This window comes from Rhinatrema bivittatum, chromosome 2 (assembly GCF_901001135.1).
Source record: "Rhinatrema bivittatum chromosome 2, aRhiBiv1.1, whole genome shotgun sequence".
Taxonomy (NCBI): Eukaryota; Metazoa; Chordata; class Amphibia; order Gymnophiona; family Rhinatrematidae; genus Rhinatrema; species Rhinatrema bivittatum.
The window spans coordinates 49939511-49954535 of record NC_042616.1 but is presented as its reverse complement, the minus strand read 5'-3'; the positions used below and the strand labels follow the sequence as shown (position 1 = coordinate 49954535).

Here is a 15025-nt window from a genome sequence, read left to right as displayed (position 1 = left end):
AGGACCAACAGCTGCAGAATCTGAGTATATTTGCAAACATAAATACATCATTGTTCAAAATGTGAAAATCAACATTATACCAACTCATGATAGGCTGAGACAGCAATGAATATAGAAAACGTTATGATATTTGTATTCTATGAAATGGAAAGAGAAGTGAGACTACATAAAAAGACAATTCTCCCATTCTAAACATAAGACCATAAGAATTACTAAACTGGGTCATACCAAAATGTCTGTTTAGTCCAGTGTCTTATATTCAGCAATGGCAAGCAGCAGGTGCCTAGAAGAAGTGTATTTATTTTATTTTTATTCAAAGTGGATTACATTCAGATACTCTAGGTATTTCTTTGTCCCCAGAGGGCTCAGAATCTAAATTTGTACCCAAGGCAATGGAGGGTTAGCTGACTTTCCCAAGGTCATAAGGAGTAGCAGTAGCATTTGAACTTTGGCGTTTTATAGCATGCTGCTCTAATTACTAGGCACTCTGTTATTAGAACAGGACACATGGAGTACCCTCCATTCACTGCCACACCCTTCCAGTTTCTAGAAGGGATTGTTACGAGCGCAGCCTCTGGCAGTTGATACGAACCGAGGGCTTGGGGCCTTCGGCTACTCTTATGAGCGCGAAGGCGCAGTCGTTTCTGAAGCAGGTGTTGTGAGCCCTTGAGCCACGGCATGGCTCAGGGAGGAGCCACAAGACACACCGCGGGAGGTGAGCTGGTGCGAGCACGGGTAACAAGGAGCAGGACAAGGCTGAAGCGAAGACAAGGATACATGTCTGACCCTCTACTAGACCTGCACGCCCCGGGATGACTAACAACGCAATGTTAATTGATGAACAGTCCTCCGACCGTTCCAAGCCCTTTCGGACCTGCCACTGGGTAACAGCAAAAGGTGGCAGGCCGGACAAAGGACGAGGACAGACAGAGTCCTTAGAACACAGAAGACTTAGACAGGACTGAAGCGAGGACAATGCAGACGAGGGCTGAAGCGAGGACACTGTAGATGAAGGCAAGGATCAAGGCCACTGGGTCGAGACTACGACACAGCACACCCTACACAGTCCACCCGCGAGACTGGTCGCGGACCATGCTGGTGCGGAACAGGTTCGAACAGAGTCTTGACATGGTCGGATGCGAATTACAATAGGCTCCAAAGACCTGGACAAGATTCAAGCACAGGATTAAATGATTCTCAAGGATTAAAAACTTAGGACTGAAGCAGAAGTCTTCCAGAGGGTTGCACTGCGGAGATGAAGATGGCCTTTGTACCGTGAGATGCCCTACACAGCCCGCCCATGGGCTGGTTGCAGACCATGACAACGGCACGTCAGGAAAGTGGATATCAAGGAACCAAGGCAAGGAGGCAGAGGTGAAGACAAAGGCATCAGGAAGGACATCGGACATTAGGAAGTACGAGCAAAGAACATCAGGAACATGAAGACATCTGAAGACATGGACGAAAGACATCAGGAACCTGAAGACATCTGGAGGCCCAGACGAAGGACATCAGGAACATGAAGACGATTGGAGACCTGGTCGAAGGACATCAGGAACATGAAGACGAAGCCGTCAAAGCAGGAGAAGACCACGGAGGACCTGGACCGGTCAGAAGACACAGACAACTGTGGAACCCGATCCGAAGGCCTGGAGTGACAGAAGAGGAGCCCTTTTATAGGGCAGACACAGGAAACGAAGACCAGCTGGATTCCGGTGGGGCCAGGAGCACTTCCTGTTACTGGCCCACTAAATTCACAGTAGAGGCACGCGCCGGCACCTAAGGAAGGCAGGAAACAGGAAGCAGCACCACGGACAGCGGCACTCTCCTGCATGTCGATGCAGAAGGACAGGCATGCTTCGGAGCAGCCTCCAGGCCCTGAAATGATGTCGGAGCAGCAGTGGCCCTCTGTTGCCACTCAGGAGGGACTTCGGTGGCGACTCCTCGCCGGCAGAAGAACTGGTAGGTTCGGCCACGAGGCGGCGGCAGTCCCAAGCCTTCCGGGCAGTGTCTGGCAGCATCCAAGCCCCGGCGGTTCCCTCAACCACGTCGGGTAAGCCAGCGCGACTGAGAAGGTAGGGAATCTGCCTGTATGCCGCGGGCAGATTCACAACAGTACCCCCTCCTTAAAGACCCCCTCCTCAAGCCTCTTATCAACAGCTTAGAGGAGACAAGGTATCAGTCCAACTGACAGGGGAAGATCAAGGGTCCAAGAACAGACGTTGGAAGATTCTTGGCGAGGAACTGTAACGATGGTAATACTGTAGCGGAAGACATGGTGCAGAATGTTGAAGATCCAGACCAGACGTAGATGAGGCGCTGAAGTCATAAAACAAGCAGGGCATGAGATTGCAGCACAGCAGACTTGCATCTCACGTTCTAGTGACCAACGAGGCAGAGTTCAAGGGCAAGACGTCTAGGATGAACAGAAGGCATAGACGAGTATTAACTTGTAGTGAAGACCAGTTCTTGGTGCACAGTGGTAACATGGAAAAGAAGAAGCAAAGTTCAAGCTGGATTCTATAGCTGTAAAGATGGAACTCAGGAGAGTAAGTGGACAACTTACTAGCTGACTTTTGGATTGCCGTGGAGTCAGGAGGACTCGAATGAAAGTCCGATGTACATAGTTCAGAGGATGGAGAATTTAATACCGAGGGAAGACTCTCCGCGAAGGTTGTGACCAGGAGACCCACAGGATCTTCACCATTGGAAGCCCGAGATCCCCCCGGGAGGAGCCCTTGAAAATCCGAGCCGCTTGGACTTAGAAGCGGGCACCTGAGGATGAGTATACATCAAGAATTCCAAGGACATGAGTTGAACAGGAAGTCGGATCTGGGAGACCCACAAAATCTTCACCATTGGAAGCCCAAGATCCCCCTGGGAGGAGTCCTTGAGGACCCGAGCCACTTGGACTTAGGTGAGGTCTGCGGAAGATGGAAGTCCAAAGCTGAGCAGGCAGCGGAGATTAGAAGCTCAGGATTGTTGCTTCCCGGCTGGCATGGCTGAATAAAAAGAGTCTTTACAGATTGGTACGAGAGTGCATCTTGGGAAATCCATAAATACCTCAGGCACTCACAACGTAGTGAAGTCACTCTCAGACTTGATGGTCAGTAGGTGTCACTATAATACTTATGCAAGGGACTGTTTGCTGAAGATGAATGCTCCAATGACTGTGAAGGTGAAGTTCCCTTAGGACTGGGTCAAGGAGCCACTACGACACATGGAGCTTCAAGAGACAGGCTCGAAGACAGCGGAGAATTTCATGGATATGCAGTGAATCTCCACAGATGGATAGTTGAATGAAGGCACCGGGGATGAAGAATACTCAGTGACTTTGTTGAGCTGTACGGTAAGCTTCCTGGGATGATGAGCTGAAGATAACCATATGGATTCCTTTGAATCCACGGAAGTAAGGTAGACTCACCCTGTGGTGACAAAGTCTCTTCAGGAAGGTCAGCAGCACGGTGGTGCAAGCATACTGGACCACTGGAAGATAGTAATACATTCCTTAGCTTGACAACGAGGTGGTACAGCAGAGCAGAGGGCAGGAAATCAGGATCCTCCAATCCAAATACTGGTGGCTTGGAATATAACGTGAAGGATGCTAGAGGACCCATGGTGGCAAGCTCAGGGTGCAGAATAGCTGGTGAAGGTGATCTTGGGTAGGATCCAATTGCATAGAGCAGAAACTGGACCAACTGTGGATTCCAGGTGATTCGCAGGAAGGTGACATCTGCGAAGAACCAACAAGTAGTCCATAGCTGGAGTCTCACTTGCGGATATGAAGAGACGTCTAGTTGAATATGGCTCCTATGGCAAGCACCAGGACAATGCAAGCAAGAGCAGAGTCAGAAACGAGGAGACGAAGACGAACCTAGGGTGCAGGCGCCTCCTGCTGGTAATAAAACCCTAGACGTGAATTGTGGAAAGAAACTTCAGGCTGAGAAGACTACAGAGCCAGCACTAGGCCAGTGCAAGCATGGGATGAATGGACAGAGATGAATTGAAGACAGGTCATGGGTGCAGGCGCCTCCTGCTGGTCGGAAAAGCCCAGACCTGGAGTGGTGTAGAGTACACTTCGAAGACACGTACTCCCTAATGCTTGGAGATTCTCGAAGTTGAGGATGCTGGTTGTTGGATGTGGAACCTGGGTATAGGCACTTCTTGCAGGTCGTATGAATCCCAGGGAGCTGGACCACATCGGAGTGAGAAGAATGGAGATGAACATTGGAACCGTGGCAGGGGACTCCTACCAGTCAAGGAAGTTCCAGGACGAGTGAACGCAGAGATGGTCTGGATGCAGGCGCCTCCTGCAGGTCATGGGAACCAGACAGCTGTAGCGGAGAGATAGCAACAAAAAAAAAAAAATGGACTAAAGCAAGCATTAAATATCCAGGAACTAAGGTGAAAACTCTCTGGGCAGAAGCAAGTTGAAGAAAGTCCAGAAACTGAAGAAAAATTCCCAGGCAAAAATCAAGGCCAAAAATTGTCCAAAAACTGGAGCCCGTCGGGCACAGCTCACCGAGCTCATGGCCTTCGGATCCTGTTATGAGCATGGCCTACACAGTCCACCCGCGGGACTGGTCGCGGACCACACTGGGCTCGAAGCAGACTCCAGGAGGGACAGTGGAAGCTGATACCGAAACATGACAAAGATTCTGAAGAGGCCTGCACCGGGGTGCTCCCTACACAGTTCACCCGTGGGACTGGTCGCGGACCACGCTGGTGTGGAGCAGGTTCAAACAGAGTCTTGACATGGACAGACGCGCATTGCAATAGGCTCTGAAGACCAAGACAAGATTCAAGCACAGGATTCAACGATTCTCAAGGATTAAAAACTTAGGAATGAAGCAGAAGTCTTCCGGAGGGTTGCACTGCGGAGATGAAGATGGCCTTTGTACCATGAGGTGCCCCATACAGCCCGCCCATGGGCTGGTCACAGACCATGACAACGGCACGCCAGGAAAGTGGACATCAAGGAACCAAGTCAAGGAGGCAGAGGTGAAGACAAAGGCATCAGGAAAGACATCGGACATCAGGAGGTACGAACAAAGAACATCAGGAACATGAAGACACCTGAAGACACCTGAAGACACGGACGAAAGACATCAAGAACCTGAAGACATCAGGAACATGAAGATGACTGGAGACCTGGAAGGAGGACATCAGGAACATGAAGACGAAGCCGTCAAATCAGGAGAAGACCACGGAGGACCTGGACCGGTCAGAAGACACAGACAAATGTGGAACCCGATCCAAAGGCTTGGAGTGATGGAAGAGGAGCCCTTTTATAGGGCAGACACAGGAAACGAAGACTAGCTGGATTCCGGTGGGGCCAGGAGCACTTCCTGCTACTGGCCCTTTAAATTCACAGAAGAGGCGCGTGCTGGCCCCTAAGGAAGGCAGGAAACAGTAAACAGCACCACGGACAGCGGCGCTCTCCTGCATGTCAACGCAGAAGGACAGGCAGGCTTCGGAGCAGCCTCCAGGCCCCGAAATGACGTCAGAGCGGCAGCGGCTCCCCGTTGCTGCCTGGGAGGGACTTCGGCAGCGACTCCTCGCCGCCAGAAGAGCTGGTAGGTGCGGCTACCAGGCCGCATCAAGATGGCGGTGGCAGTCCCAAGCCGCGCGGGTGGTGTCTGGCGGCGTCCGAGCCCCAGCGGTTCCCTCAACCGCTTCGGGGAAGCCAGCGCGACCGAGAAGGTAGGGAATCTGCCTGCATGCCGCGGGCAGATTCACAACAGGGATGCATTGTACTCAGAGTGACATCCCTATTGAGTTAAACACCCCATGATTGATCTACATTCCATACGTGTATCTAATGCCTTTTTGAACCGAGATTATTTTCCTCTACCACATCCTGTAGTAATGAGCTCCACAAATTAAACTATAAATCGTGCAGAGTCATCTATTTTTGTTTAAGATCTGTCACCTGATAATTTTAGTGGGTGCCCCAAAGCTAATACCTGTTGTCCCAGCCGACCTCTCTCCCATTCCTCCCTGCTCAGAACACGCCCCCTGGCCCACCCCTGTCTCAGGACCCGGCACTTGTGCGCGTGTTGCCATTTATGCGCCTGGCCGGGCCCTTTTGGAAATGCGCGCGGCACGCGCAGGGCCCGGCCACGTGCCTAAGTGGCGATTTTTACATGCGTGGCCGATTTAAAATTCGGCCCAATGAATCTCGCTAGGAAATCTTAGGCCTTATCTTTGTCCAGTCCTTCTCAGCTGCTTCCAAATTTGTGGAACCAAGTGCATGCTCCTTTTTTGATGCACTGCCGCCGGGCATCATTTTTCATAGGGCAGCTGGTGACATCCGTGAAGTGGACACGGACACAAAGCCCAAACAAGCAGGTGCTGGCAAAACACGTACACGATGCAAGCAGAGAAGTAGCCAGAGATGCTGTAAAGAGTTGTTAAAGGCACATAGAGCACACAATGCAGACGGGGGGGCTGCCACCGAAGCAGACCTCAGTCCTTACCCCCTGCTAGCAGGTTGCTGCCTTCTCTCTTGTTATCTGCTCCTCCGAGATGCCATTTTTCACAGAGAAGCTCATCCGTCCGTCTAGTTCTTGCCGAGACCATTAGTTCTCGCTACACTTTTGGAATACATCCAAGTTTCAATATGTTATTAAATCATTTCTTTTTTTTTTTCAAAGTTCAGTACGCTATGTTTACATAAGAAACAAAACAACAAACCTAGAAGGTAAAACCAAAACAAGCTGATGAGCAAAGTTCCTGCCTGGGAACATTGGATTAGGTATATACAGGAATCTGTTTTCACATTAAACAGCTTCATCAGCTTCTGCAGTCCTTTCCCAGTAGCTTTCCTTTTCTTCAGTGTAACTCGGACCTCCCTCAGACCCTTTCTGCTAATAGCAGTCAGTTCTTTAAGAAGGACTGAAGCCACTGATGTAATTGCTGATGGACCTCTCACTTTGGGGGGGGCATTAAAACCGCACACTGAAATTATATAGAGATATATACATGAATGTATGTAATGTTTCTTTAGAGATATTTTTCTTTTTTTCTTTGTTTCATTGCAAAGAAGTTCTTTGCATTTTTTTTTTAAAAAACTGATAAATAAAAAAAACAAAAAAAACCCCGCACGCTGAAATGGTTACGGTGGTAACGTGTTAATGCCATAACGCATGCGCTATGAACAGTAACACATGGCGCAAATTTTTTGGAGGAGCGGGATCAGGGAGGAGTTTGGGCGGGATTTAGTTAAATGAGGGGAAATGTCGCACCATGCGATAGCAAAACGCATGCGAAACTGGACCCTAAAAACCACCACCAACACCTCACCCTCTTAGATGGCTCTCCTACAGATCTATAACTACTTCACTACTCTGAGGGCCTTGTAGATATTCTCTCTCTCCACATACTACTGCTGCGAAGCAATATGTTACCGCATGGTGTGGTAATTCTAAAATGTCCCTAAACACGCCCCTTTTTATTAACGTGGGTGTTATCAATGCATTAATAACACATTTTGATGAATCTAGGGGTTAGACTGTGAGCCTTCTGGGGACAGAGAAATACCTACAGTACCTGAATGTAATCTGCTTTGAAGTACCTGAAAAATGGGAATATAAATGAAAATGCTACTGCATCAGGAGTTTAAAAAATGCCCCAAAGCAGAAAATGTGTGCAAAGAAAAGGCTTAGTGCACAGCAAAACATGATTTATGCCAGAGGTTCCCAAACTTGTCCTGGAGGACCCCCATCCAATCAGGTTTTCAGTATATCCACAATGAATATGCATGAGATAAAATTTGAATGTCTCTATTATATCTCCCCTTTCCTCCAGGATGTACATGTTTTGATCTTTAAGTTTATCTCCATACGCTTTAGAACGATGACCACTGACCATTTTAGTAGCCGCCCTCTGGACCAACTCCATCCTGTTTATATCCTTTTGAAGGTGCGGTTTCCAGAACTGTACACAGGATTCCAAGCTAGGTCTCACCAGAGACCTATACGGGGCGCCAATGTAACCCCGTATAGGTCTCTGGTGAGACCTATACGGGGTTTTCTGTTGACTATTCCTCTCCCTATGCAGCCAAGCATCTTTCTGGCATTTACCATCACTTTATCCACCTGTTTGGCCACCTTAAGATCATCAGATACAATCACCCACAGATTCTGCTCTTCCTTTATACTTAGAAGAATTTCACCTCCAACACTGTTCCTTTCCCTTGGGTTTTTGCATCTTAAATACATTACTCTGCATTTTTTAGCATTAAATTTTAGCTGCCAGATCTTAGACCATTGCTCAAGCTTCGTTAGACCACTCCTCATGTTTTCCCACACCTTCTTGGGTGTCCACCCTGTTACAGGTTTTGGTATCATCGCCTAAAAGACAAACCTTTCCCAATAATCCTTCCGTTATGTTGCTCACCGAAAGGTTAGAACCGGTCTAAGGACTGATCCCTGAGGCCCACAGCTAGTAACACTCCCCTCCTCAGAGAAAAGTCCATTTAACACTACTCTTTGTTGCGTCCCATTCAGTCACTTTCTAACCTACTGGCCGATTCAGTAAAGTCTGCGAGAGAGCGGGCGAATGCCCGCTCTCCCAGCGCGCGCACAGGCCACTCGCCTGTGCACGCGATTCTGTATTTAAATGAGGCCCGGCGATAGAAACAGGCAAAAGGAGGCGCTAGGGACACTAGTGCGTCCCTAGCGCCTCCTTTTGGCCCGGAGCGGCGGCTGTCAGCGAGTTTGACAGCCAACGCTTAATTTTGCCGGCGTCGGTTCTCAAGCCCGCTGACAGCCACGGGCTCGGAAACCGGACACCGGCAAAATTGAGCGTCTGGTTTTTGACCAGACCGCCACGGGCCGACTTCAAATTTTTTTTTTCTTTTTTGTTTTTACTTTTTTTACCCTTCGGGACCTCCGACTTAATATCGCCATGATATTAAGTCGGAGGGTGCACAGAAAAGCAGTTTTTACTGCTTTTCTGTGTACTTTCCCGGTGCCCGAAGAAATTAGCGCCTATGGGTAGGCGCTAATTTCTGAAAACAAAATGTGTGGCTTGGCTGCACATTTTGTTTTCTGAATCGCGCGGGAATACCTAATAGGGCCATCATCATGCATTTGCATGTTGAGGGCGCTATTAGGTTCGGCGGGTTGGATGCGCATTTTCGGCCCCTTACTGAATAAGGGGTAAGGGAAAATGCGCGTCCAATGGTGGGTTAACAGTGCGCTCCATCGGAGTGCACTGTACTGTATCGGCCCGCTAGTCAGTCAATCTAGGTTCCATATCAAGGATGCTCAATTTATTTATAAATCTTCTGTGCATAACCATGTCAAAGGACTTCCTGAAATCCAAGTACACTACATCTAGCGCTCCCCTTGAATCAACTCTCTGGTCAGCCAATCAAAAAAATGTATCAGATTGGTCTCACAAGATTTACCTCTGGTAGAACCATGCTGCCTTGGAAATTGCAATCCACTCGATTCCAAAAGTTGCACTATCCTCTGTTTTAGCAGAGATTCCATTAGTTTGCTCACCACACAGGTCAGACAAACCGGTCTGCGGTTCCCCTCCTCCTCTTTTCTTCCAGTTTTATGAATAGGAACCATATCAGCCCCTCTCCAGCCCTCCAGAACTACTCTGATTCTAAAGAAGTATTTGAAAGGTCAGCCAGCGGAGCTGCCAGGATATCTCTAGGTTCCCTTAATACCCTTGGATGTATCCCATCCGGCCCCATCGCCTTATCTGCTTTAAGTTTAGTTAGCTCCTCATGAACACATCGTTCTGAAAATCTTATGTGTTCATTTTATGTGGTCCAGCTCCAGGCCCTTCCACAGTGTACACTGAACAGAAATGTTTAGTTTTGTTTTTTCCTCCTCAGCCTCTACATATTCCTCCCCTTCATTGTTGAGTCTCACAATGCCACTTTTGTACTTCTTTCTATCAGTAAGATATCTAAAAAAAAGTCATCCCCCATTTTACCATATTTGCTATTTTTTCTATTTGAATTTCTGTATTCCTATTTTCCCAGCCTCTCTTAGTTTTTCCAGATACTGTCACCTGTCTTTCTCTTTTTGCGATCACTTGTAGTTTACAAACGCTAACCAATCATGTTTTCTTCACATAAAATATGATTTAGGCACACAAAACATGTTGTGGTTTATACTTTTTCTCTTTCATTATTTTTCTTTTGGTGAGAAGGCAAGAATTCACATATTTACAACTGAGCAGTTTAAGGTTACTCAAGGCCATAAGTTCATTTGAAATGTTCGGGTTAACCTGTAGGGAGAAGCTAAACAGTTCAGCTTTAATATAGACAAACTTGAGAAAAAATAAACAGATTTATAATTATTATATATTTAACCATAGTCATAATATAAGAAGAAATCTGTGATAATTACACATTTCTCCAATACAGTGGCGTCTCTAGACAGCAGTATTTGGATTGGCAGCAGGGGGGCAAGCCAAAGTGACATTTACATACATCACACCCCCATGACATTAAATTGGGTAAAGAAGATAGAATGAGAAAGCTCCAAGGTCCTTCTGTGCAATTAAAAAAAAAAAAAAATAACCGAGGCAGTTTCAACCTCCCAGTAAAACCACCATTAAAATTGTTTGATAGTCTCGTGCAACCATTCCTTCTAAATAGGTATGAGAGCGAAGTCTTAAAGTCTATTTAAGAAGGAACAGAATCTCAACAGAAATCCTGCACCTCCAGTTCTGTAAACACAGTCTGCATCCACAGAAAGAAATCAATCAGATTTATACAATCACCAAGAGTAGTTAGTACAATTGGTCCTTCTGATGTCTTTCTTCCTTCTGCACATGCTGGATCATACAAATATCCAGTAATATTATAATTTCTGCTCCATGCACAATCTTGTCTGATGCTATTTTCCCAAGGCTCTGATCAACTATCCAGGTCCTCCTTTAATCTCACACACCAATCACCGTCCCTTGTAACATGACAGACTTCTAGTACTTGCTGCGAGATAAGGGCGTGTGCCTCTGTTTACAGCTTGATCTTTGTCACAGTGATTTTATTTTCCTCTCTATAAATTAACTTCATGTAGGAGTTATCTTTCTCCTTTTCTTATGTCCTTGTTGGTAAAATTCTCTGTATGGATCATTTTTATATTCTCACAAGGCAAAATTCTGATTGAAGCTTTTATCGCATTCAAAATATTTAAATGGTATTTCCTCTGAATCAGTGTTTCCAAATGGGTTTGTTTTGCACATATTGGTAGTAATTTTCAAAAGAATTTATGTGCATAAAAATAGCATATGCAGTAGCAATTTTCAAAAGTCCACTTACGCACTTAAAACCTATTGATAATTCAATAGCATTTAGCATAGCAATTTAAAAAACCCCATTTATGCATGTATAAGCCAGTTTTAAGCGCACAAACCTTTTGAAAATTACCCCACTATGACAGGAATGAACCTCATGCTTATATCAGATTTACTGAGATTTACTAGCATTGTGCCAAGAGAGCCTCCTTCTGGAGTTCATAGGATGTAATAGGTACAGGTAACATATGAAAGTTCTTTTAATCAGGCCAGTGGTGCCCAAGACAGTTGGGCTATTTCTGTATCTTTCTGACATGTTTTCTTGGTCCCTGTATGCAGCTCTAGGTACTCAGGATCTTCTCACTCTCTGTTTATAGTACAGAATAGTCACTTGGCACTGGCACTTCTGTTAGTAATACCATTTTTGTGTTTTCCTTTTAACACTGTATCTGGTTTTCTGGAACCAAGCTTTTTATTTGCTGGTCTAAAAATGTTGGATGTGATTACCCCCATGTGCTTGTCATGTATATTCAGTTGTGCTGTCTGACAAAAGCATTTTTCACACTCAGCACATTCACATGGTTTTTGCCTGGGTAGCATCTCCAAATAGGTCTTTTTCTTGGTTATTATGACAGGCGTGAACCTCATTTGTATGCCAAGGTATACTGGGTGTGATCTCAACCTCCTTACCTACATGATTCCTGTCATGTGCTGTCTGCATACATAACAAACTTCAAACATTTAAAAGGTTCCTCTCCTGTGGATCTTTTCATGTCGTCTCAGGTGAGAGATCATTCTGAAACATTTATTACATTCAGAACATTGAAATGGTTGCATTCCTGTGTGTTTCATTTCATGAAGTCTTAAGCAAGACAGTCTATTGAAAGATGTATTACAGTCAGCACACGTGAATGGTTTCACTGTTAAATGGATCACTTCGTGGGATCTAAGGCTACGCAGGTAATAAAAACATTTATTACACTCAGAGCATTTAAATGATTTCTCTCCCATGTGGATCTTTTTATGATTTCTCAGGGAGGATTTCTCATCGAAGCTTTCATCACATTCGGAACATTTAAATGAAGCAGGATTTCTCAATAAACCCTTTATCACATTCAGAACATTTAAATGGTTTCTCTCCCTTGTGGATCATTTCATGTCGACTTAGATGAGATAACCTACTGAAACATTTTTCACATTCAGAACAATTAAATGGTTTTTCACCTGTGTGGATCATCTCATGTCTTTTCAGGTGAGCTATCCTCTTGAAGCCTTTATCACATTCAGAACACTTAAATGGTTTATCTGCCATGTGGATCATTTTATGTTGTTTCAAGGTAGATTTCTGATTGAAACTTTGAACACAATCGGAACATTTAAATGGTTTTTCCCCCAAGTGGATTATTTCATGTCGTCTTAAACTAGATTTCTGATAGAAACCTTTATCACATTCAGAACATTTAAATTGTTTCCCTATACTGTGGGTCATTTCATGCAATCTAAGGCTTCTTTTATAATGGAAACATTTTTCACACTTCAAACATGGAAATGGTTTTTCGCCTGTGTGAATTATTTCATGTGTTCTCAAGGTTGACTGCTCGTTGAATCCTTTACCACATTTGTAACATTTAAATGGTTTTTCCCCTGTATGCATCATTTCATGTTTCAATAAAGTAGATTTTCGAGTAAAGCTTTTATCACACTCAGAACATTTAAATAGATTTTCTCCTGCATGAATCTTCATATGTTCTATCAAAGACCATTTCTGACGGTAGTTTTTATGGCACTCAGAACATTTAAATGGTTTCTCTCCTGTGTGGCTCATTTGATGTCGTTTCAGGTGAGATAACTTACAGAAACATTTATCACACTCAGTGCAAATCAATGTTTTTTTGCTAGTGTATTTCGAAGGTTGAGAATTTTTTCCTGTAAAAGTTTTGAATAATTTAGCATGCTTGTATATTATCTGTTTTGTTAAATTTGTCTTGCATCCAGTTGTACCTCTTTTTGAAATAACAGTCCATTTGTCTTGTCTTTTTTCTACAAAACTTTTCTTTGCCCTTTTGGTTACAGATTCTCTTACACAGTCTCTGCTGCCATCTGATTTATGAAAAGCATTTCCAAAGATTTGTTTCTCTTTGTCAGGAAGCACTTTGTTGGGTCCAATATTTGTAAGACATTTCTTAGAATACTTATTTTTATTTTTGGGTCCTTTACCTGTTGGATAGAAATAAAAGGCAAGGCATCATTTCTTAGCATTATGAAATGGGAAATGACTTAATGCTCTATTGTAAAAACCTTAAGGGCAGATTTTTAAAGCCCTGCACGCGTAAATCCTGGCCTTTACGCGCGTGGCCGGGCCTTATGCACACTGGGTGAATCTTCCAAGAGGCCCGGCCACGCGCATAAAGGCCGGGACGCACCCAAGTGTCGGGCCTCTTGGAAGGGGCAGGCTGGGACAGCGCCATTGTTCGCTGTCCCGGCACACGCAAGTTACTTCATGTCGGGCCCTGAAGTAACTTGTAAAAAAAAAAAGGTAAAAAGATTTAAAATGGGTTTTTAGAGGATGGGGAGGAGAGGGGGAGGGGAGGGGGTAGGAAAGTTCCCTCCCAGTCCGCTCCTAAATTGGAGTGGATTGGGAGAGAACTGGGGAAGGCCCCGATGTGTCGCCTCGCGAATAAAGCAAAAATGTACCCCCCCTTGCGCGCGCCGCCCCCAATTTTGTAACATGCACGCACCAGCATGCACATGTTATAAAATCGTGCGTCCATGTGCGCACGCCGGGTAGTGCGTATTTTTAAAAAAATCTACCCCTTATTGAACAGCCAGTAGATATCTGCCGTAAGAAAGCTTCCAAGACATTCCAAGGAATGTGGGACCCCCTCTCTAGTTAAGGTTGATCATAGATCAGGGGTGTCCAATACAGTCCTCTAGGGCTGTAACATGAGTCTGGTTCTCAAGATAACCCTAAAGAATATGTAGGACATATTTGCATGCACTGCATCCACTGGAAGCACATGTGTGGCATGCATGTTCATTAGGGATATCATGAAAACTACACTGGTTTGTGGCCCTCTAAGACCAGATAGCGATTTTTATTTTGCAAAATATGAAATGTTTTACCCTTTTAAAATTCATTTCACTATATAAGGCAAAACAGAAAAACAACCAAAAAACATATATCACTTAGAAAAAAGTAATATAAAGTCCCCCATGTATCATGTAACAATTAACCCAACTCAATTTTGAACTCTAGAGGGTGAAATTCAGCAGATATTTGAGTTTTCCTGGCTGGCGTTGCTGCAGCTACAAGTTCCCATTCTCTTCCAAGGGAATAATTGTAACGCTTATTGTAGGCACAACTCTTATTGTACCTAAAACATGTAAAATGCCTTCAGCTAAAAATTGGAAAGGCAGACTAGAAGAACAAAAATATTATATAAAATATATTTTCACATAATAGCTCTAACACATTTTTATATATTTCCTCTTATTTGCTAAGGGGTGGATTTTAAAAGGAAAGCCCGGCTGTCCATGTCCACGCGGTTCCCGGCACGCGCATATGGATGCACCAATTTTATAACATGCGTGCGCCAGCATGTAGATGTTACAAAATCGGATGGCCGCATGCACGTGTGCTGTTTTTAAAATCCATGCGTGCAGGGGGGCAGGGCGAATTTTCATAAAATACGCGCAGTGACAATTGGATCTTCCCCAGCTCCCTCCCAGTAAGGAGCGGACTGGGAGAGAACTTCCC

The 15025-nt window shown here is 45.1% G+C and overlaps 1 protein-coding gene across 1 annotated transcript in view; it reads right to left on the bottom strand.

The window, feature by feature from the left end:
* Nucleotides 1-11338: 11338 nt before the first annotated feature.
* Nucleotides 11339-15025, bottom strand: part of LOC115083923 (zinc finger protein 98-like) — a 48239-nt gene continuing 44552 nt past the window's right edge. Inside the window, exon 6 of the mRNA XM_029588025.1 lies at nucleotides 11339-13485. Coding sequence (XP_029443885.1) covers nucleotides 12344-13485 — 1142 coding nt within the window. The 3' untranslated portion in view covers nucleotides 11339-12343. The remainder of the gene's footprint in view (nucleotides 13486-15025) is intronic.